Here is a 26,314-nt window from a genome sequence, read left to right on the forward strand (position 1 = left end):
ATTTAGATAATGTTCACGTTGAATTCCTCCCACCCAATTGCACGGCAGCGCTTCAGCCATTGGTTTTGGGCATCATTCACACCCTGAAAGTGTATTATTGTAAGGAAATGCTGAGAAAAATTCTTGTCAGCATAACTTGCAGGCAGCAGGAGATTAAAATTAACACGAAAGAAGCTATTGAAATGATAGCAAACGCCTGGATACAAGTTAAAGAAAGCACTATAGTAACAAATACAGAATCTCATTACAACAAAATTTTCGTTACAACGAAATATTTTTTTAGGTCCCTCTGAGTTCATTGTAATGGAATTTTACCTGTATACCTAACATAAAATAAAAAATGTAATTAAACATACCACTTGCATTCAAAATGTGATGTAATATGATTGATTTGAAGAAAAATAGTTAAATGTGCTTTGAAAAATGACAATAAAATTTTGATATTAAGTTGTTTATTACAGCAATGTGCCATTCCTTTGCAGACATGCATGGAACAAATGCACATTTTTCTATTTTTCAAACTGGTTCTACCTATTGTCACTGAATATTTTGACAGGTAAGTTGTATATGATAGAAAATTATCTATTGATTGCAGTTCTGCCTACACAACTTCTGTTCTCCCTGCTCTTAAAAACATTTGGTTATGTGTACCTCCATCTGCAACTATATATTCGAGTTCTACATTAGCATGATCTTATTAAAGCTGCTTGCTTAAACACAAACACTGCTCATTCCATACTTAAGCTCATGTCATTTTAGATAACTTTTCCAGTGATTTTCAGTCATAGCCTTAATTTACTTAACCTTAACCAGTCAGCAACGCTTTCCCATGAAGCTGATCACCTAACGTGACATACCCAACAATTGAGACCAACTTGTCTGCAACTGGCTACAATAAAAATCAAACGGGTGTGATTTTCTCTTTAGTCAGAAGGGTGGGCTATGTGTGCAGGAGACCTGATAACCAGTGAATGCCCATGTTGATGTTTAATGCACAGTACTGTATGTAGTAACAAGGAATAAGAAACATGTGTGCTTTAAACCTTGCATACAGACATCTTTCTGATGTCTTGGGTTTTATGTACTAAAACAGAAAATCCAACTCGTTCCAGCTGTTTACCCTTCACACGGAGCGCTACTGAGACTCTGAATGACACAAACAGAAGAGAGGCTTGTTGCATTTTATGTACAATGATAAAATGGAAAAAAGGTCAGAGATCACAGTTGTTAACCTCACACACAGCGCCAGCTCCATTAGGAGAGCATGCTATTGGCTGCCAGAAAAAGGGGAAACCACAACTGTGCTGGAAAGTCATAACCCAGTTGAGAAAGTAGACATGGCCAGCAATTTTTAGTCACGTAACTTGACATGGTGCAGTGAGAAGACTGGTGACTGCGAATACAATACCTGCAACAAAAAGTTGCTTGTGACATTGGCTTTATAATGAAATTTCCTGACGATATCACAGTAATTCTGGTGATCCGTTTTTAAGCACAAGGCAAGTCTCTTCAATCATATAACACTCACTGTGTTACGATAAGCACAACATGTCAGAGACACACAATAGTATTTCTACTGAAACAGCACAACTAAATCCTGAAAACATATCAGCAAATACTAAATATGTGTTTTTTTTTTTTTTGTTTTTTTTTAAACCAAAGTAATATTTATTTGTTCATTAGTATAACAAGTAACATCTGAATAGAACACATATGACTCGTGTTCGAATGGTACTGGAGTAAATGCAATGCCATCTAAAGTCACAACTAATTTCCTCACTTAGAGCCAGTACAATTCAATGACAAATTCTACATTAATACATAGGCATGGGTAATGGTAAAGTCTGATGTGAGATAGCTTGAAAACAGAACAAAAGTTGATCAATAGGGACTCTTACATCATAATCTTAAATTGGCACGTTTGATTTCACACAGGTTTGTGTTAATTTAAACATACTGAAATGTATTTGTATTCCGTAATTTATGTGACAATCACATCATACTGTTTGAAATTTTGTTTTTGGTAACGACTTTAAGCAATTTTGTTTCAGCTATTTAATAAAACATATCAGTGAACATATTTAGTATGAGCACCCGTTATATTATTTCAGGTAGTCTGATGATCAAATCATTCTTTACAAAGCCTACACTGAAATCCCCTCACCTCCAAGACAACAGAATGCCCATTATTTGCTGTTCAATTTGAAGGAAACCCAACTCTCTGTCACACATTGAGTACAAGCCCATATTTTATATATTATATATATATATATATATATATATATATATTATACACACACCTTTCTTTTTTCCTCCTCCACGATTTCTCTTTCCGATTTATCCTCCTCCACTCATATACATCCTACTATATATACACACCCACGGGTGCCTCTGTGGGTGCAGCGTCTTAATTACACGCCGCAGGAAGCCAATGAGGCAAACAAGAACAACCGCACCAACACGTGCAGGTGCGACTCGCTCCGATCACCTCATTAACTCCCCTCGGTCATGCAATCACGCCCACGGAGAACGGCACGGCTATACCGATTTAAAAACAGACCTTTTTTTTTTTTCCTTGAGTGCCGCGGGCCCGCTATACCATAGAGATTGTCTCAACTTGTTCCGATTGGGCAACATCAACCCCACGCTGTACCGCTTGCTCAGTGAGCCAAGTGAGTTTTACCTTCGCTTCTACTTGAAACGACGACAGAATCTGGCTGTTTCAGCAATGCAGGTGGAGGCTCAAGGATAGATCAACTCTGTTGGCTCAGGCTAGCATCGCCATTCAGAACTGCTTCAGTCCTCGTGCCGGAAGACTTTGGTGATATATTTGATATTGTATTTGGGATTCAATTATATGCAACCTCAATATTTCTTGCCCTAAACAGAAATCGTCTATGAGGTCGAGAATCTGGAGAGTTGAAGCCAGAACAACAACCTTGCACTCAACTCCCAAGAAAATAAAGGACTGATTCTGAACTTCAGGAGACTGAATTACAGTGGTCACCATCCCATAATCATTAACGGTAAGAGGGTGGAGACAGTTCAGAGTTTTAGATTCTTAGGAGTTCACATCAACCAGGACCTGTCATGGACAACAAACAACAGTAATTGCCGTGAAAGCTCTTCAAAGGCTGAAGCCTAAAGAAACTCCCTCAACAGCTACTGGTTAACTTCTACAGGTGTACCACAGAGTCTGTCATCACGTACTACATTACAGTGTGGTACTCTGGCTGCACTTCTGAGAACACTGTATTAACAAAATGGCTCAAAGAATTACTGGCACTCCACTTCCATCACTGAAAGATATCTTCACTACCCACTGAAGCAGAAAAGCAAAGAACATCTGTAAAGATCCAACCCAACCCCACTATAGCATTTTTACTCCTCTGCCCTCTGGCAGTTGCTTCAGGGCCCTGCATACCCACAATACCAGGCTGAAGAACAGTTTACCCCAAAGCAATCAGCTTATTAAATGCACAGCGATAACTGCTCCTTCCTATAACAGAAACCACCACTGATTTAACTGAACATCTGCATCAACCACACATAATCACACCTATAGATGACCCAAGTGGAACTCATGACCATTATGCTGACTGTAATCTTCACTGTGACTTCATTTATTATTTATCTTTTATTTATCTTACATGTTTACCTTTACTTTCTACTCTGTGTACATTTGAAACTGTTAATAGACACTGTGCTTCTCATTGTTTAATGCTTACTTAGATAAAAGTATATAACAGCAGACAATAAACTAAGGCATCTATAGGCTTGCTCCAAACTATATTTCATTGTACGGTGTACATTGACAATAAAGGTATCTTGCATCTTGATAATTTTGAGTATTTATTCATGTCAAAAAAAACTCTCCTAGAATTCTTTTTTTATCCATTAGATGGCAGCAAAGACCACAAGACAAACCAAGTTGAATGCGATTCAGCCAGCAATTTTTTTTTACCAGCAGTTCCTCTTGTCCAAAAAAAATGCTATACAGAAAATGCTTTGTATATTGTTGACAACTCAGTTTCTGCATTGTCAGAGGAGGATTTTGAGGTGCCAGACCAAAGTGACAATGAGACTGCTGTCGACAGGGCAATACATATTGCAATGCAATGGGCTACTTAGATTGGTATTTTACACATCAAAGTTTTCATGTATATAGATTGTTAATACATTTTGCTTTGCAATAAGAGTCAATAGAGTTTTTTCTGAAAAAATTCATCCTACAAATATGAGGAAAAAATTCAGTCTGAAAGAATTAAAAAGCATTATATCTCAGGTTCTTTCAAAACACTGTTTTATACTAACAAAACAGATAAGCATTGGTTTTGATACTATCAAACTTCTACTCCAAAGGCTTCAGAATTTAATTGGCCCATCAGTCATTTTTCTTAGTTGGTTTCCATTTTCGTTATCAAACCACTTTTAATCAAAAATATATTTGCATGTATCATTCCATTGATTCCTCTCTGCAGATAGACATCATGCAGTTATGGTATGGTGCAGTCCAAATCTTCTTTTAACAAGTCTTTACTTTAGCAGAGTTATTTTTATCATGAATTTAACTAGCAAACATACTACACCACTTTCTAAAATCTGCCGCTTCATTAGAAATCTTGAAAAATTAAGGGTTTTCTTAAATTTGCAGTTTTTTTTGTTTATTTGATTCAAACTGAACTGACTAGTGTTAGGCTATCCATTTACTATTTTATAGTTAACTCACATTAGAAATAAACAAAACAAAAACCAAAGAGTTACAATCTATAATTTAAATTTCTTAAATCACAATACTAGCATCTATTTAAGTTTAGAAACACTAAAAGCATCATTATGATATACATGACCAACCCTCCAAATGCTTTATACAACGTATTAATGTTTAAACTCCAGTGTACATTGTGATCTCACAATGCAGGCCTGCTTACAGTGCCAAGTATAAATTAAAAATGTAGAAGGCAAATCTCTTGACATTAGGGCTCCCAATGCATGGAAAGGCATGCACAAAAATATCAGGGAGACCCTTTGACCGAGCATTTAAATGAGAAATGAATACTCATTTCATTTCAACATACACTTACTAGTGTTGCTACACAGCAGAACTTGCCTATATAGATTAAAATAAAATTACAAAATTACATGCAGCATTTTAGGTACATATCTCATATGTCACCAATACAAACAATGGTACTTTAAGCAATGCAAAAGCTGAACACTTGGAGAAGAAAAAAAACTGTCTCTTAACTCATTTTTTTAGTTTGTCTATTTGACGGTTTTTGATGTTAAAATTGTACACACAATTAAAATAGAGCTGGACAAAATTAGCTTACAATTTTATTTCTGATAAATAGATTTTGGAAAAACAGTCTCACAAACAGTGAAAGCAACTCAATAAAACTCACTTTTTTCTAAGGGAATGTAAAGGGTCTGCAAAAAAAGAAAGTCTTAAATCATGGCATTTAGTTGTGATTTATTAATGTGGTTTACATTATTAAATAAAAGACACAACATGATTAATGTAAAATAAAAAGCTCAAAAAGCAATCTCAATTTGTAACTCTTGTCAAGTATCCACTTAAACTTTGTGTGGCAAATTAATGAGTCCTGAGGAGTTGTTTGCCTCACACCTTTTACATATTAGTATACAATGATATAACTTGCCTGGATAAACAAATTCAAAGGCAACTGTTACTTACTAGAATGAGAACACAAACAAAGACTGATTGTTCAAACATACCTTAGATTAATAAACTACATTATTCAAGCTGGCTGCTACAATGAAACAGAAACTTGAAATCTTTTCACAATTCACATTTTTCTTAAAGGAACACACTACAAATAATGGGTTTCTGGGCATGAGGAGGGTTACATTATTTGTCTGTTAAAATCTAAAATATAATACTCTCATAAGATGAGTGACAGTCACTTTAGAAAAGCAATAAAAATTTTGGTACTTATCTGTGGGGGACTGCTACATAACTGTTTTCAGATTATATGATTAGGCATCTCAGGGTATGACAAAATGCATGACTCAACAGTTTCACATTTTTAAAGAAATGCAAGCTCATTCATTTTCCTTACATCAATAATGTGCTGCCTGACAACATCAATGTTGTACAAACAGTTTTTGGGTATAGCATGTTCAGCCATAATATCTACTTTTTTATTTCTTCTCTTTTCCATATGGTTGTGGTCGAGATTTTAGACTGAAAAGCCTCTCTTCTGTTTTGTTGGCATCAAAAGCACACACACTTCTCCTGTTTCCTTAAAACTGTACTACATGCATTATACTTTGCAGTGAGTGATGACTGGTTGCAAGCTCATGCAAAAAAATGATGCCGACAACACAGATAGAGTCGCTGGGGATGTCAGACTATAAGACTGCTGGATACGGAAGTGTGCTGTGACCACCCGACTCACTTACAGTACGTAAATAAAGTCTAAAATGGAAAATTGTTGGAATAATCGTGTGGTGTGACATGGCTTTTAGACAAACATGCTAAAACAAGGGTAAAGGTAAAACTATGCATGGCAAAACATTCAAATGTATTCTGGAACCTGAAATTTTTTTTTAAATTAATTTTTGTTCATGTAATGGATCAAATAAACAGAAATCATATAGAAATTATATTTTGGTTTAAACTTTCAATTTAATATTCAGACTTCCATGTGTACACAATCAAATTATTAGTAGTAGTGATGAGTGAAACGATTTGGGCAAAACCAAATCTCTTCTCAAAAAAATTTGCCAAACAAATGGTGTTTCATAACCAGTGAAATCTGTGCTATTGACAGAAGAATAAAAGTATGTTGTTCCTGTCTGGAAGTATATCTCTCATTTCCTCTCACAAGTTGAGCTGAGACACATGTTTTTTGGTTGTTCTGGTAGTACGGTGCCCACTTACTCAACTATGATGACAGTCTTGGCTATTGTAATTCTAAAGCTGTGTTGGAGAAGAGACAGAAATGATACTCTAAGCTCAACAGTAGGGATGTGCACTATTGGCAAAAAATAATCTCAATATTTTCTGGGATTTTGATGACAACAATAATAATGACTATACTTTACATCCTTTAAAAATGTATTTGTAATTTTTATTGATCTAGCTTGGTCTAGTTAATAGGAAATTAATTGTAGCTTTCTAAAGAGATTAATGGAAACAACAGTTAAGGAAAACAGGTCTTATTTACCTACTTAAAACTGAAGTACAGAACACAAAAAAAGTATTACTGAGATTAAACAGTGCAAGTAAAAATAATAACATTAATACATTTTATTTATATAGCACCTTTCCCATGCTGAAGTATGAGTAACCCATTTCAAAGTGGCCTATAGCATTTACACAAAAAACTGCACTTCAAGAAGTTCAAGAAAACTATTATAATGAGAATATTTTAAACAGACATTTCACCTTAATGTAAATAAGATCACAGAGCATTGTGTTTTTTTTTCTTCTATCAATTAGATGGGTATTCACAGAACAGATGAGTCTTCAAACCAAATAAGAATTACAAGAGTCTGGATTGAGATTTGATTCCACATAGAGGTGGTATCACCAGATGCTGCTCCCTGTGTTTGTTTTTTGAAATAGCTGCCTAAAGACTTTTTTTTTTTCACTCCCTCCGCTGTGTCATCACCTGCTCCAACTTCTAAAGCCATAGGGTGAGGTGAAGCAGCTGAAGGGCCTGGGGTGGGGCGGTCTTTCTCTGTAACCATAGCCGTGAGTTCTGTCATAGCTGCTGTTGTAATGGCTTTGATCCTATCATCATTATCGCAGAGGTTTTTGTTTAAATAAACAGTTAACATGTTGTTACATCATGATAGTTCATGGGCTTTGAACCAGGTTAACACCTAAGAGTTAAAAAGAAGACAGCAGAAACAAATTCATTCTAAAATGTATAATAACTTATTATTTTGGAGCTTACATAGAATTTAATGAACCAATCATTTTGGGTGGAAAATGAAGTGCTTTGGCAGATCGAGTAAATCTTTGAGCAGCAACAAACAGGCTGTAATGGGGCGACGAACTCTGAGTCTCCCACATCTAACTATGCAAATGCAGATAATGTTACATGGGTCTGAAATCCTAAACCAGTTATGTTTGTACATGCCCCACTGAGCTCTGCACCTCTCTTCCCTGAGCTACTGTATGTCTTTGCCCCATCCCATGACCTGCAGCAAAGCCCATCTCTGCTTTGCGCCATGTGCAGTAGTCTATCCTGTTAGGTACATGGGACAGTGAATGCTTGGATTCTCAAGGTATGTTTTTGATTGTTTTTTGCAAAATGACTGACGTAACTGATAATTTCAACTCGCACATTGTTGAAACAACAATTAAAATATTATATCAATATATATCACATACCCCTACTCAAATGTGCTTTAAATATGGATATTCATATCCCCAGCTGCAGGAATAAAGAAAATGTAAAGGGCAGTTTCTAGGTAACAGCAAGGGACAGAGGGCCTTTTGAGTAGAAAATATAGTATATACATACACAACAGTGTATTTTGGTTTTCAAAAAGAAAAAAGAAAAAAAAAAAAAGAAAAAACATACTGTTCTCCTCTTCAATGACCTGAACTATTAAACAGAAATAATTTTACTGGTGTGCTGAAGACTACTGGTGCTACACAGCTTCTGAAAAACCTTGGGGAAATACTGAAGTGTAAATGAGGCTTTAGGAAGCAGTATCCCTCCACAAACACACACACACACACACACATACTTATATCAGTGGCGGCTGCTAGCTTTTGAAACAGGGGAAGCTCATATTAGGCCTTCATCATAAAATTCATTATGTTACTTGTACGTAAATTCTGCCCTCCGTTCCTTTTGCAGGAAATGGTCTGTGACCCTGTCGTACCAATTGGCCGTCTTTTCCAGGGACTTAACCAGTTTCCTCTCAATGGCCAGGAGAGCAAGGTTGCTCAAACGTTCTTGGCCCATCGTGTTGCAGGTGTATGACTTGACCTGTTTTAAACAGGAGAAGCTCCTCTCTACACCTGCTGAGGTAGCGCCAATTGTTGCCACTAACGACAACAGCTTGTATAGCTGAGGCATTGCACTATCCAACTCCATGTCTTTAAAAAACACCAAGAAATCACACAGCTTACCCCTGCTCCCCTGTAAGTCATGATCTGAATATAGTACTTGAAGTTCAGATCTCAGTCTCCCTGAGTCAAAGAAATGGTCATAACTTTTCAGCACACTTTCAAATGCCTCCTCTGGAAACACTTGTCTCATTTCATCAAATTTCCCTGGATTGACTAATTCTAAGAAGCTCATGCTTTCCAAATTTGAAAAAATCTGAGAAATCTGCTCCATGAGATTGTCTAGGATGGCCATGTACAAATTTCTGTAGCGGTCCTGGGGATCCTGTAATTGTGACAGATGGCGCTTTCTAATAGGTTCATCTTGAGGGTCTGATGTGAGATTTGCTGCTTTTGCATAAACTGCTTGATAAGCCTCCTCTGACCTCTTCTCCTTGACAAAAGCAAGGAGAGACCCAATTCTTTTTTTGCAGTAAAGAACATCCTTAGCCCTTTGCTGGACAATATCAAAGACAACATCTGTCTCAGAGAATATTTGTTCATATGTGTACAACATGAACACAAACTCAAAATCCTCCAGTTTCATTATGACGCCTTTGGCAGCATCTAGTGTGTCATCATCCATGCTCTCATCCTGGGTAATCTTGTCAAAAGTCTGCAGGAGGCCATCATAATTGTTTGCCAAAGTGCTCACTATCCGTGATGTGAAATTCCATCGAGTAGGAGCGTTTCTGGGCAATCTTGAAGACCCTGCAGACTCGAGAAAAGACATCCTTTTTGTGGACTTTGAAAAAAATGTGGTGAACCCAGAGAGAGATGCAAAAAATATTCTTGACTCAGGCAAGCATTTAGCACCCTGGGACAACACCAGGTTCAGTCTGTGTGCATAGCAATGCACAAACACTGCACTGGGGGCTATTACTTTAACTTTGGCCTGTAGGCCATTGAGAGATGAAGCAAAGACAGCAGCCCCATCATAGGTTTGTGCCACAAGTTTTTCTCTAAAACTGTAGCCCTGCATGTTCTTGTTTAAAACTTCAAACACAGACTGAGCATCTTGACCCCCTGACACATCCAAAAATCCAATGAAGCACTCTTGAATTTTACCTGCACTATCCACATTTCTAACAATGACAGACAGCTGGGCATGGCAAGATATGTCAGTTGCTTCATCCACCTGCCATGCAAAAAAAGGAGCAGTCTGAATTTCACCTTTTATATGATCAGAAACAGTGGCTGCGAGAGCAGAGATCAAGTCATTTTGGATTGAGTGGGACATACCAGAAAACACAGCTGATGACTGAAATTGTGTGGCCAAGACAGAGTCATATTTAGCTAATGTTTCTGTAAATTTCCTGTAATTCCCCTTATTTGCTGATTCACTACTCTCATCATGCCCCCTGAATGCCAGCTCCTGACGGCCAAGCAAGGAAGTCACATCAATTAGACGGTTTAGGAAGGCCCTGTTTTTTTTTACTGTTTCATTATGTTTTGCCACCTGAATGCAAAGACCTTCATTGACTGCATGTTCAACCCTGACCCTGCCCAGACAACTTAACCTTGCACATGAACTCACATATTCTTTGCACTTTTCATGCCTTTTGTATGCCCTGTCAAAGTTACCCAGATCCCCAAAACCCACGTTTGACCAAACACATCCCATTCCCTGAGAAGGTTTCATCAAGAGGCATGGCCAACAGTACATTTTCTTTGTCACAGCACTTCCAGTCAGCCAGTTCATCTTGTCATACCAGGAGAGCTGAAAAGACCTGTTATTTTTTCCTGATTTTTGCACCATATCAATCTTGGGCGTTGGTCTGCCCTGCCGTTTAATTCTGAGTCTCTCCTCGTAAGGAAGACTACTAAATGGTTTTGCCAAAAGCAGGTCAACAATATTAGCACCGTCTGCGTCTGCCATTATGCACAGCTTGCTAGCTGGCTAGTTTCCCCTTCCATGAGCTACTTTAATTATATGAACGAACTAACTTTACAATGCTGAAACAAGGAGCAAAGTCAAGAACGCTATAATATTTTTTTTTTTTATTATTTAAAGAATGATTTGTACAAACAAAAATGGTTTATATCACCAGCAAACAATACAGAGTGCAGCAGTTTGTCGTACGACTTCACCTGCAAATCCGCATGGGACTGAACTCGAATCTCTGTAGTGCTGATGTATACTTAGGACATGCTGTCAATCAAAAAGGGGTTCTGCCCTTTAAACAGCTCCTCCAATCATCATGCAGCAGCCCAGCGTCCTGGCCCGCCCACTGCTCCATTCACTCGAAGTGACGATTTTGGTGCATTTATCCAATTACCGTCCAGCTTTTCTGCAGTGAAAAAGCTCCTCTGTGCTTGCCCATAGAGCTCCAGTGAAGCTGGACTTCAGGAGGGTTTAACGCGCTGTGCTGCACGGAAATGTATGACAAGAAAATCGCGTCAAACAATCTACAATAAATACCTGATTCTGAACGAGCTAGTCATGAAGTTGAACGCGTTCTAGCGCACCTTTATTAAAACCAATATAAATACGACAGTGCATATATGAGCATTTATTTTCTGACATAGTAGAGGAAGCGGAGCTTCCCTTGTAGTCTTAGAGCAGTCACCACTGATAGATATATATATATATATATATATATATATTCATATACATACACATATATACATACATATATATATATATACATATATATATATATATATATATATACACACATATATACATATACATACATATATACATATACATATACACATACATCCATCCATCCATTTTCCAACCCGCTGAATCCGAACACAGGGTCACGGGGGTCTGCTGGAGCCAATCCCAGCCAACACAGGGCACAAGGCAGGAAACAAGCCTGGGCAGGGTGCCAACCCACCGCAGGACACACACAAACACACCCACACACCAAGCACACACTAAGGCCAATTTAGAATCACCAATCCACCTAACCAGCATGTCTTTGGGCTGTGGGAGGAAACCGGAGCGCCCGGAGGAAACCCACGCAGACACGGGGAGAACATGCAAACTCCACGCAGGGAGGACCCGGGAAGTGAACCCAGGTCCCCAGATCACCCAACTGCGAGGCAGCAGCGCTACCCACCACCGTGCCGCCCATTACACATACATATATATATATATATATATATATATATATATACATACACACACACACAAAATCTTTTTAGTAAGTTCCACAACTGCAAAATTAATTTTAGCATCAGTTTCACAAAACGAAATGGAATTTGGCCATTTCACTAGTCCCTAGTTATCAGTAACTTAAACCCCATTAAATATCAAAAATAAAGAGTTGCTAAATATCAAGTGGTATTAAGTACTGAAATGCAAATAACTTGAGTGACAAAATAGGTTTTCCAAGTGGTACTTGTCCGATTTATGTGCCCAAGTAGAGGACACATTCATGTAAACCATCCCTGCAAGTAACTATAAAGGATAGCAAATTGCTAAAGTAAAAAATACTTAAAATCATAAATGCTAAATCTGTCCTTAAGGCACGAATAACCACTAACAAGCAAATGCTGAATTACACCTAATGTATCAAGGACACTTTTAAATTCTTAGGAAAACCAAATGCACCCTCCTCATAATGACTGAACACAGAAAACCTGTAATTTTTTAGAAAAAGCCCTAAGCTTTAATAGAACTAGGATATAATTTAACATTAATTATAAAAATTATTTAGGGATGTTAATTAATTCAGCTCACAATTTAACACTAACTCTGAGGAATGGTTTCAGGATAACCAGATGCATTTTCACAAGTAATATATTTCCTAATAGAATTTAATTCACATTTCAGGGTAGCAGGAGGTCAGGCCCATATACTAGCATAGAAGCCAACCCTAAAACTAGTACCAATACATTTCAATACATACTGTACATATTAAGCTGGCAAACACATCTTTCAGATATCTGGGGCCTCACAGCAAGATAAGAAAATGTCCAAACACTATACAACCAGTGCCTTGGCACAAAGTCATTTGGAGGTATTTAAACCATTGTACCAGTTTTCTTAAATAATTTAAAATATTTTAAAATGAAGCAAAATAGATTTCCATCTTTTTTTTTTACATTTCAAGACAGAGAGGCAAACATAATTTAAATGAAGCTAACTTTTAATAATTTTTTTTTTTTACCTGGCCTGATGCAGGTCCTTGTACTAGCTGGAAGGGGACTGTTTCCAGCTTGGCTCTTCTTTTCTTCACCTGGTCCTTGGGCCGCAGCCACTGCAAGTATATAAAAATGTTAAGTACAAAAATTAATTAAAATCTCTATTTCATCTTTCAAATTATCCATAGGAAGAAATACAGGCAATGCAGCATTACAGTTAGAATACTGTAATTTAAATTACCAATCTGCCAGTTCAGTGCCCACCTCTGGATTTACTATGTGAAATGCTCTTAAAAATGCAATAATGGTATATAGAAACAAATGACGAAATTCTTACTATATAAAAAAAAAAAAAAGGAGTCATTGCATTTTCACACTCATAGTCTGTTTGCTTTGTGCTTTCTCAGTAGGTGCTTAGTTATTTTGTTTCACTCTCCAATTAATTCAGTCACATTTCACACTGAAAACTTTCAAGTGAATCAGAACATAACAAAAAGCACCCCATGTGTGTGTCGTGAACTTCTTTCATTAGGTAGAAATTATTTTGTCTCAGGAAAAATCATCATGGAGAGTTGACTACAGCTGTTTTTGTGCACCAAATTATTTGCAATAATTAATGTGGTCTGGTTACCAGACAACTTTGTATGCAGAATACTTATTACCTGATAACTAGTAGAGTAAATGAAAATTATGTGCTACTTTGCATGCTACAGAAAAGAAACATTTCATCTAGATGACACTACAGAAGATAACAAGCTATGCAGAGGGTATACAGTGCCTTAATTTCATTTAGACAGTAGACATATCAGGTGTATTTCATTTCACTGGAGGCTTGCTCTGAATGACTGGTACGTTTGCGAGATGTTTTATACTAATTGTGCTATAACTCTGTGCATGTGTGAATGTATTTTTATGTTTTGTTTTTAAATTAATCTGTTTTGTGTTGTTTTTAAAATAATATTTTAAGTATGTAAACTATTTTTTAAATATATTTAATTTTGTGCCTCTTGTTCTCTAAAGTGCTTTGTTCCATGAAGGTAAAGTATACTGTTTTTAGGAATCTAAGCACTTTGAGCTGCATTATTTGTATGAAAATGTGCTATATAAATAAATGTTATTGTTTTTAGGAATCTAGACATGGTCTAATTGTTTAATTCCTGCTTTGGTAATTATGATTCTCATTGAGAGCGAAACAATTTACATTATTTCCAATAGTTAAATTGGTCCTATGTTGGATCACAGCAGGGTTTTATGAAATCTCAGTTTTTTTTCAATATTAAAATCAATATATAAAGCATTAGTTGAGCAACTAAAGAAAATACAGGGCAACATCAATGCCCCCTTCTGAAGATCCATCTAAGTGGTGTGGTAAAAAGAGGTTCAGTGTCATCTCTCTGCAAAGTGTAAGCTCCACTGCAGGTAATATTCTGAAGGGTGCAATCACCATGGCAGTTGACATCCACAAATTCCAATAGGCTAAATAACACATTGGAAAAAAACAGTTTGGTCTATGAATTTACTGCTGATTAACACTAATGGAAAGTCTATGGGGTGGTGATAAAATTACAAGTGGCAAAAGCAACTATCCAAAAGTGCAAACCCCAAAGCAAAAAAAATAAATAAAGAGAAGTCTGCACTAGTTGTATAAAATCTGGTACTTGCATTAGAATGAAAAGCCAGCTGAAAACAAAGAGTACTTCAAACACATAATCAAGTGACACAGTAACTAGGCTTATCACGTCACAACCAACACTCACCTAGTCATGAAAAAAAGATTGATCTCACCTTACCTAACACATAAATAACACCAGGGATGCCAATGATAAAATCAGTATACAATTTAACTAATAGTTAAACGTTTAACTACAAAGTCTTGCTTATTTTAAGAATAGCCGAAATTTGCATTTGCATTTACTTGCACTTAAATGAAACAGACACAGAGCGGCAGTATATAAGCTACAAGTCAGAGTAGGTACTTTCAGTGTAAATGAAGTGTGTAAGATTTAGCTCAGTTTGAAAACATTTTCTTGAGGTTCGCTACAAACTATGCAATCGGTTGCTGAAATACAAAAGCATCAGGCCTACATTCCATTTCACACACGATACAAGCACTGTGCTTACAAGGTTAGGCAATAACATACCATATCAGCAACTCTAGCAAGGTAAACATATGAGGACAAGGAGTTGGAAGAAATTACACAAAGGGTGTTATGAAGAGGGAGGCTGAACGCACCCCAAGGAGACATGATCGCCAGCCCTGGGGCACACCTGAAGTAACAGCGGTGGGTTGGGATGTGAAAGTTTTAAGCTGAACAAACTCAGTGCGGCCTGAGAGGTAGGATCTGAACCAATCTAGTGGAGTGTGGGTAATGCCAATCAAAGATAATCTATTGAAAAGAGTAGTGTGACAAATAGTGTCAAAGGCTGCACTTAGATCAAAGAGGATGAGAATAGTAATTAAACCAGAATCAGCTGCCATAAGGAGGTCATTAGTAATTTTTATAAGTGCTGTTTCTGTACTGTGGAGGGGATGAAAACCAGACTGGAACTGTTCTTACAGATTATTTTGAGATAAATGAGAATGAAGTTGAATAGCCACTATTTTATCAAGAATTTTGGAAATGAAGGGTAGATTAGAAATAGGACGAAAATTACTGAAATTAGTCGGATCGGCACCAGGTTTTGTCAGTATTGGGGTTATTGCAGCAGTTTTAAAAGATGAAGGAACAGTATCAGTAGTGAGAGAAGAGTGGATTATAGCAGAGATAAGAGGGACCAGAGAGGGGAGGGTCCAGTTGACAGGTGGATGGCTTAGACTTACAGACAAGATCTGAGATTTCTGAGAAAGTAGGAAGCTGAAAAGAGGAAAATGAGTGAGTTGGTGGGAGAAATTCAAATAAAGTACTGCAGGAATCCGTACAGAGAGACTGATGAATCTTCTGGATTTTTTCATTAAAAAAGGACATAAGGGAATTGCAAAATTCAGTTGAGTAAAGGTGAGAAGGTAAAGAATCCGGTGGTTGTGTGATATTGTTAAGCAGTGAAAACAATGACTTGGTGTTGCCTTCATTGGAAGAAATATCTAAATACTTCTGTCATATCACCTATGTCCATATATTCGATTTTTTTTCCACTATTCCGTTATTTAACTGAGTGATAATTTTCATTTGTTTGTGCTAATGTGATCTTTACTATTATTTTCTGAGACTTTCGAATTTTAGTACTTTCATTATCTCTAACCTGCTCTGCATGTGTATCGCGCCAAAGTTTTTGAACCTCTATATGACGTTCTACTTTGCCATCTACTCATTGTCTTTTATTTCCAGCCCCGTACGTGGTTAAATCTCTTGGCACAAAGTCTCATTTCGTGGGACATGAAATTAGTGCTGGGCGGTATACCGGTCCATACCAAAAAACTTTTATTTTTTTTATGATAAGGATTTTTCTTATACCGCAACACCAGTTTAAATTGCCTAAACGACATTCGGAACATGGCGCAGCGGGAAACTGTTCAAGTGGGGACCTTTTTCACTGCTACACCGCTAAACACAGATTTGTTGCACAGGGGCTCTTTTTCACTGCTTCTCCACTAAATAGGTTGTGGTAGTGTAGGTATTGCGCGGTGAAAATGGACAGAGAACATTCCGAAACTGAAGCTGACGATAAAGTTGAACATAATGACACAAAAGAACTTTTGCCGAAAAAAAGGAATCACATCCGTTTCCTGGAGATACTTTGGTTTTAAAAGGAAGGATGTGGACCATTATGTTCAAATGTGTAAATACTGTTTCTATACTACTGGATAATACTGCAAGCCAAGTTTTACTTGTTTTATTTGTTTTCAATACAGTGTAATTTACCTGGGTACTGTATAATAGTGTGATGACATGTTGACTTTATTCTCGACATTTGTCATTAAAGTAGAACATCGTAAAGTAAACTTCATCATAAAATGAATATTTAAATTTACTAGATTTTCTCAAACCCCGTCATATCTATACATATTAATAAAAGGCAAAGCCCTCACTGACTCACTGACTGACTGACTGACTGACTGACTCACTCATCACTAATTCTCGAACTTCCCGTGTAGGTGGAAGGCTGAAATTTGGCAGGCTCATACCTTACAGCTTACTTACAAAAGTTAGGCAGGTTTCATTTCGAAATTCTACGCGTAATGGTCATAACTGGAACATATTTTTTGTCCATACACTGTAATGGACGAGGTGGAGTCACGTATCGCGTCATCACGCCTCCTACGTAATCACGTGAACTAAAAACAAGGAAGAGATTTACAGCACGAGTCAAACGCGGGAACGAAGGTAAATGACGTTAATTTTTGACTGTCTTTTAATACTGTGTAAGCATACATATTAACACATGTGCAATTAAACGTGTGCATTTACGGGGTGATTTCTCAGGCTTAAAAGCTCGCCTTTTATCAAACGCGGGAACAAAGGTAACTGACGTTGTTCACTGTCTTTTAATACTGTGTAACCATACATATTAACACATGTGCAATTAAACGTGTGCATTTACGGGGTGATTTCTCAGGCTTAAAAGCTCGCCTTTTACTAAAAAGGTAAATGCAAAACTATTTTCAATCAGTTTATTGAAACGCTCCCGTTAAGGATTGCAATAACATATTCGCGAGATAAAAGAACGAAGTAGGGGGAAATGAAGGAAGAGCCGCAAACAGCGAAGAGCAAAAAATTAATTAAACAATTGAGAAGGGAGCGAGTGAAGCATACAAGCATGTTCATAAGGGAAACAAAGCACGGTGTAAACGTAAGTTTAAATTAAGTTTATAGAAACGCTCCCGCTGCGGATTGCAATAACATATTCGCGAGATAAAAGTTTAATGAGAAGACACGAGGTATAAACGAACCACACGCCGTGGCGCAACGTTAGGGGCAACAGTTTCAACCATTCTATGATCTGCTTCTCGCAACTGAAAGACGGCACATGGCGGATGTTAGCCGACTTGCTGACCGCAACGTTAGGGGCTTCAACTCTGGCGCTGACGCCACATCTCAGTGCCAACACTTTGCAGACTCTACTTAAAAGACACGCCCTCCTCACTGGACAGTTAAAAAGACCAATCAAACTAACGATGACATCAAGTATTACCCAATCAAAAGTAGGAAAGGAGGCATCTTCATAAAATGCGTGTGGGATGATTTGCATGAGACGCTGCTTTAAAAAAAATGATAAAAAAAATACGGGACAAATCCCGTCCAGTATTGATTCAAAACGGGACGCGCAATTTCATTCTCAAATGCGGCACGATTCCGTATTTTAAAGGACGGGTGGCAACCCTACAGTGCCAGGTAAACACCCATACAATCAGATTGTGATTCAGACTAGGAATGCAATGAATGTAATTACCCCGATCTACATACAAGGCGAAAGTCTTGCAACATTCAAAGATGATGGTTTGGGATAAGTACACCATACAACATAAAAGAGCTTATGAAGCCTTGAACCGAAAAAAGCAAGATCTCAGAGATCGTAAAAAAAAAAAATAGGAGGTAATGTTGTTTTACTCGCTGTAGATTTTAGTCAAACATTACCAGTTATTCCACGAGGGAGACCAGCAGATGAACTCAACGCGTGTTTAAAATCCATGCTTCTCCCACGCTCGGTTATATGTCGTGTGTTCTCGGGTAGGTACACCAAAAAATGTATACATTTAAGCATGTAATGGGCAAACAAAAAATGAGGTATACCCGAAGGCACTGCAGTAGTACTTAATCTAACTTTACTTCTTAAATGTTAATGTTTTACTGTTTAATAATTTATACGCTTCTTATATGTTGTTCAAATTCTTTTATCAAAATACCAGTGACAGCGCAATGCACGATAACATGGAGTGAATACACCATACGCATCCGCCCACGGCCGCCCTGGTGTGCGCAGATAGGAGTTGATTCTACAATAAAATAAAATAAAGATAAAAAGAGTAATACAATCATCACCCATAAAGCGGATAGTAGATGTGACGTACTATATGTGTACCACATTTCAAGTGTATAGGTGAAACGGTTTGCGAGCTACAGGTGATTTAACTCTTTTAGGGCTAATTTTTTTTTTGTTTCTTTTCTCCCAGGGCTGAATATTTTTCCAAAAACTAACATTTTTTAAAAAAGAACACAAAGCAATTGTTTAACATATCAAATCAACAAAAAATATTTACTTTTGACAAATGTTACTGTCTTGCATGTTGTATGAGCCTGAATTCTCTATGTGTTGTTTTGATGCTTATTTTTCAATTGTCTGTTGCTGCATTTTCTAACATATATTGTTAGTGTGTACTGTAGAGAGACAAGTCACCCATTTGCCATCGTGCCATGCCACTGCCACCAAGTTTTCTGCCTGCATGAAAACCGTATTGTCACCTCTTTTCATCTTCTGAAACTTTATGAACTTTATGTATGGCATTATAGCCTGGCTCACCCCATGGGATTTGCTTCTGTTTATTACAGAAGTGAATAAAACTTTGCAGCAGCACGTACCTAAGCCACCAGGGGACAAAACACGTTTGGACCAATACTCCCTGAAGTTATATCACCAGTTCTGTCCCATCTCTATTTGTAATGCCACAGTGCGCTTCATCTCGTCTTTCGTTGTGGGTTTCCACTTTGAATAACGAGAATGCGATGCAAACGCAGCCCGCGATTCAAAAAAAATCTCTGCCTACCTGTTTGTCTCGTCTGACAGTAGCTGAAAAGCAGCATCAGGAGAGAGCAGCCTGAAGTACAGCAGCTGGTGATCTGTCGTGTCCAAAAGCAAGCCATGCCGTCTTGTAAACTCGGATAGCCATATCGGCTCTCAACGGATCAATGTATGTGTATTTATCCCACGCGAACCTTGCCGTAGATGCATCGGCTGCGCGAAGGCACTCAACTGGCAGCAGATCCGCTCGCGCGGCATCGGCTGGTGTCTGATCAGCTGATGCCTGCTTCTAACTCTCTTGCTCAATCTCCTGATCACTGCCAATAAAGTCCGATTCTGAAAAATCAAGAGTCCGACTCCGCGGTAATGCGCAAAACAACGTCTGCCAAGTGTTTTCTTTTCTGCACTTGCTTCGCTGCCTTTTCACATGTCGGTGCCATCTTGCCTTTGTTTACATTTCGCAACTCACGCACACGCAATGTTTATTTGCCGAGTCAACGAGTCTAGCATTCCTCCAAGCACAGAGGGAATGCCTGTGACGTGACAGTGAGATTTGTCGCCATTAACAGCTGATTGTCGCCCTTTATCCCTGGATGTCGACTTTTGTCGACATTCGCCTTCAACCCCTCCTGTCGACAAAAGTCGACATCCGCCCTAAAAGAGTTAAAATCCTGGACAGACACACAAATTGCCACGGTAGCAAATTACAGAAGAAGATTTTACTGTTTAATAATTTATATTTATATGAAATGTGCTTCTTATATATTACTTCATATTCTCATATGATAATGATGTTAATGTTTATATTGATTTCTATGTTATTGAAACTGCATGTATGTGTGTATATGTATGTATATATATATATATATATATATATATATATATATATATATATACTAGCAAAATACCCGCACTTCGCAGCGGAGAAGTAGTGTGTTAAAGAGGTTATGAAAAAAAAAAGGAAACATTTTAAAAATAACGTAACATGATTGTCAATGTAATTGTGTTGTCATTGTTATAAGTGTTGCTGTCTTTTATATATATATATATATATATATATATATATATATATATATATATATATATATATATATACATATTATATATATAATATACACACACACATAAACATTTATATACATATATATACATATCTACATATACACATCTACATATATATACACACATACATAAACACACACATAAGACTTATTGACTGAAACGGGCTTTCACGAAAAAAGTTAGGGCTTTGCTACAGGATACACCCTCCACAAGTTAACCAAGTAAAAATAAAATATATATTTCTGTTTTATTTAAACCTTTTAAGTTCGTATGCATAGCCCCATTTGGCTGTTTAATTTTTTTTTTCTTTCTTCAGTAATATTTAATCTCCTTAAAGAAAAAGAACATATCCATTTTACTTTTTTTGTATCTCTGTAGTAATATTTTAGTGTAAAAGAATAACCAGTATTTAAACCTTTTATGTTACTTTATACATTTATTTTACACAATGTTGAAAAATTACTAAGAAAGCTACATATTTTGGCAGCTGCTGCTTTCATTTTCAATGAAATGAAAAAAGCTCTCCAAGAGAAAACATCAATGAAGAAGAAACAGTTTGCACTATCTAAAAATCAGAAACCCTCATTTATAAAAGTTTGCTGCAGATGACTTAACTGAAAATAAATGAATAGTTCCTATGTGTATAATACATATTTATCTATTTTACTTATGCCTTTATTCCACCAACTTACAACATCTGAGGTACAATTTGTTACATTACTTTTGTTTTTTGCAGCACAGGCAGGTGAAGTGACTTCCTCAGGGTCACACAGTGGTGTCAGTACCAGGATTTGAACTGACAAGCTCCGGGTTTGCTGAAATATTACTGAAGAAAGAAAAAAAACGAAAACGGGCAAATGGGGCTATGCATACAAATGTCCATCCATCCAACCTGCCATATCCTAAATACAGGAGCCAATAAGTAGATATGTATATATACAGTATATATATATATATATATATATATATATATATATATATATATATATATATATATGTGTGAATGTATGTATGTATATATCTATGTCTATATATATATATATATATATATATATATATATGTAGATATGTAAATTTGTATATGTATATATATGTTTATGTGGATGTGTATATACGTATGTATATGTAGATATGTGTATATGTAGATATGTATATATATATATATATATATATGTATATGTATATATATGTTTATGTGTGTGTGTGTGCATATTATATATATATATAAGACAGCAACACTCATAACAATGACAACACAATTACATTGACAATCATGTTACGTTATTTTTAAAATGTTTCCTTTTTTTTTTTTCATAACCTCTTTAACACACTACTTCTCCACTGCGAAGCGCAGGTATTTTGCTATATATATATCTGTATGTGTATATATATATATATGTGTGTGTGTATCTATACTAATAAAAGGCAAAGCCCTCACTGACTGACTGACTCACTCACTCACTGACTCACTCATCACTAATTCTCCAACTTCCCGTGTAGGTAGAAGGCTGAAATTTGGCAGGCTCATTCCTTACAGCTTACTTACAAAAGTTAGGCAGGTTTCATTTCGAAATTCTACGCGTAATGGTCATAACTGGAACCTGTTTTTTGTCCATATACTCTAATGGAGGAGGCGGAGTCACGTATCGCGTCATCACGTATTACGCCTCCTACGTAATCACGTGAAGTGAAAACAAGGAAGAGATTTACAGCACGAGTCAAATGCGGGAACGAAGGTAAATGACATTAATTGTTGACTGTCTTTTAATACTGTGTACTTGTTGAGTGTCTTTTAATACTATGTAAGCATACATATTAACACATGTGCAATTAAACGTGTGCATTTACGGGGTGATTTCTCAGGCTTAAAAGCTCGCCTTTTACTAAAAAGGTAAATGCAAAACTATTTTCAATCATTCTATGATCTGCTTCTCACAACTGAAGGCACCGTGGCTGATGGTAAATGACGTTAATTTTTGAGTGTCTTTTAATACTGTGTAAGCATACATATTAACACGTGCAATTAAACGTGTGCATTTACGGGGTGATTTCTCAGGCTTAAAACCTCGCCTTTTATCAAACACGGGATCAAAGGTAAATGACGTTGTTCACTGTCTTTTAATACTGTGTAACCATGCATATTAACACATGTGCAATTAAACGTGTGCATTTACGGGGTGATTTCTCAGGCTTAAAAGCTCGCCTTTTACTAAAAAGGTACATGCAAAACTATTTTCAATCATTCTATGATCTGCTTCTCACAACTGAAGGCACCGTGGCTGATGTTACGTCACTTGCTGTCCAACCATAAGCGTTACCTGGTAGGTAACCAGCCACTCACTTCACTTCCTTACTGGAATCGAACCTCTGAGGTTTTCTTTTGTTCTTAATTAAAATTTAAAAGCACTACTTCACCGCTGCTAAGCCCCTCTAGCGCTGACGTCCGAGGTTCGATTACCGTAAGCAAGTGCAGTGAGTGTGTAATTACATTCACGGCATTCATAGTCTCATTCACAATCTGATTGTATGGGTGGTTACCTACCAGGTAACGCTTATGGTTAGCCAGCAAGTCATCTCGAAGTGATCACTCGAGTGAACGCAGCTTCACAAAAAAAACAGATCCTTAACAAACTGTTATTGGTATATTTTCCCTCAATTTTAAAAGGTTTTCTTTTCTTCTTAATAAAAATTTAAAAGCAGTACTTCGCCGGTGCGAAGCGCGGGGATTTGAGCGACTGACGCATACAGACATATTCATGAGTGCAGGTACTTCGGAAAGAAAGCACCGTGTAAACCTAAACTTTAAATTAAGTTCATAGACCTACAAAAGGTTACCATTCATTTGAGGCAAGATTGCTTTTCTTCTGTACAACTATACGTTACATTCTCAAGAGTGTGCTTGCACGGCTTCGGATATAGATATATATATTTATATATATATATATATATATATATATATATATATATATATATATATATATATATATGTATGTATGTCTATATATAAATATGTAAGCTTATAAGTATTGCCTTACTTCTCTTTAAGAAAGGCAGATGTAATGATACTTGATTTAAACGATTCCATGTCTTCCTAGGTTTGCTTAGCTTATTGTCAATATCTTTACACGTTTTTTTAAGACTTATTGACTGAAACGGGCTTTAACGAAAAAAGTTAGGGCTTTGCTACAGGATACACCCTCCACAAGTTAAGCAAGTAAAAATAAAATATATATTTCTGTTTTATTTAAACCTTTTAAGTTCGTATGCATAGCCCCATTTGGCTGTTTAATTTTTTTTTTCTTTCTTCAGTAATATTTAATCTCCTTAAAGAAAAAGAACATATCCATTTTACTTTTTTTGTATCACTTTAGTAATATTTTAGTGTAAAAGGATAACCAGTATTTAAACCTTTTATGTTACTTTATACATTTATTTTACACAATGTTGAAAAATTAATAAGAGAGCTACATATTTTGGCAGCTGCTGCTTTAATTTTCAATGAAATGAAAAAAGCTCTCCAAGAGAAAACGTCAATGAAGAAGAAACAGTTTGCACTATCTAAAAATGAGAAACCCTCATTTATAAAAGTTTGCTGCAGATGACTTAACTGAAAATAAATGAATAGTTCCTATGTGTATAATACCCTAAGTTCTTGTCTATAAGCCGGACTCATGTATTAGCCGGAGACCAAAAATCATACGAATTTTTAAAATAAAATCGTATCATAGATAAGCCGGACTCATGGATAAGCCGAACGTACTATAACCTATAACTAATAGAAGGGAGGGAGGTCAGTGGTCTCACTCGCGCCCATTTAATTTCTTTAAGGGGGGAGAGAGTGTGAGATATTGCCGTCTCTCTCACTCCCCGCATGGCGCGGTTGGAGCGGCCGGAGCGCGTTCTTTCTGCTCTGGGCGTCGCCGAGTCAACACGAGCGCGTAGCGGTCATTTAAATTGTGATTTTATATGTAAGCATATTTAAATATATATCGCGGATTTCTGCGGACAATGGGTCTTTTAATTTCTGGTACATGCTTCCTCAGTTGGTTTGCCCAGTTGATTTCATACAAGGGACGCTATTGGCAGATGGCTGAGAAGCTACCCGGCTTACTGTTCTCTCTCTCTTGCGCTGACTATCTGTGATCCTGACGTATGGGGATTGAGCAGGGGGGCTGTTTGCACACCTAGACGATACGGACGCTCGTCTAAAAATGCTGAAAGATTATCTTCACGTTGCTATCTTTTGTAAAGCTGATTCCTGAAAAGACATGCTGCACAGTGCTTCGCATACTTAAAAGCTCGAAGGGCACGTATTGATTTTTGACTGAAAAACAAACTCTCCCTCTCTCTCTCTTTGTCTGCTCCTGACGGAGGGGGTGTGAGCTGCCGCCTTCAACAGCTTTGTGCCGCGGTGCTTCGCATACTTAAAAGCCAAACAGACATATTGATTTGTTTGCTTCACTCCTTTGAAGAGGAAGATATGTTTGCATTCTTTTAATTGTGAGACGGAACTGTCATCTCTGTCTTGTCATGGAGCACAGTTTAAACTTTTGAAAAAGAGACAAATGTTTGTTTGCAGTGTTTGAATAACGTTCCTGTCTCTCTACAACCTCCTGTGTTTCTGCGCAAATCTGTGACCCAAGCATGACAATATAAAAATAACCATATAAACATATGGTTTCTACTTCGCGGATATTCTTATTTCGCGGGTGGCTCTGGAACGCAACCCCCGCGATGGATGTATAAGCCGGACTTATGTATAAGCCGATATTCTATTTTTTCATTTTCACAACTTTTTTCCTTAGATAAGCCGCGGCTTATTGACAAGAACTTAGGGTACATATTTATCTATTTTACTTATGCCTTTATTCCAGCAACTTACAACATCTGAGGTACAATTTGTTACATTACTTTTGTTTTTTGCAGCACAGGCAGGTGAAGTGACTTCCTCAGGGTCACACAGTGGTGTCAGTACCAGGATTTGAACTGACAAGCTCCGGGTTTACTGAAATATTACTGAAGAAAGAAAAAAAAACGAAAACGGGCAAATAGGGCTATGCATACAAATGTCCATCCATCCATTATCCAACCCGCTATATCCTAAATACAGGAGCCAATAAGTAGATATGTATATATACAGTATATATATATATATATATATATATATATATATATATATATATATATATATATATATATATATATATATATATATGTGAATGTATGTATGTATATATGTATGTCTATATTTATATATATATATATATATATATATGTAGATATGTAAATTTGTATATGTATATATATATATATATGTATATGTGGATGTGTATATGTATATATACGTATGTATATGTAGATATGTGTATATGTAGATATGTATAC

At 36.8% G+C, this 26,314-nt stretch overlaps 1 protein-coding gene across 12 annotated transcripts in view; it reads right to left on the minus strand.

Annotated features, from left to right (window-relative positions):
* Positions 1 to 26,314, minus strand: part of map7d3 (MAP7 domain containing 3) — a 158,898-nt gene that overhangs the window by 91,938 nt on the left and 40,646 nt on the right. For all 12 annotated transcript variants that reach the window (XM_051935178.1, XM_051935177.1, XM_051935174.1 and 9 more), the window contains exon 2: positions 13,219 to 13,308. In XM_051935178.1, coding sequence (XP_051791138.1) covers positions 13,219 to 13,308 — 90 coding nt within the window. The remainder of the gene's footprint in view (positions 1 to 13,218; positions 13,309 to 26,314) is intronic.

This window comes from Erpetoichthys calabaricus, chromosome 12, assembly GCF_900747795.2.
Source record: "Erpetoichthys calabaricus chromosome 12, fErpCal1.3, whole genome shotgun sequence".
Lineage (NCBI taxonomy): Eukaryota > Metazoa > Chordata > Cladistia > Polypteriformes > Polypteridae > Erpetoichthys > Erpetoichthys calabaricus.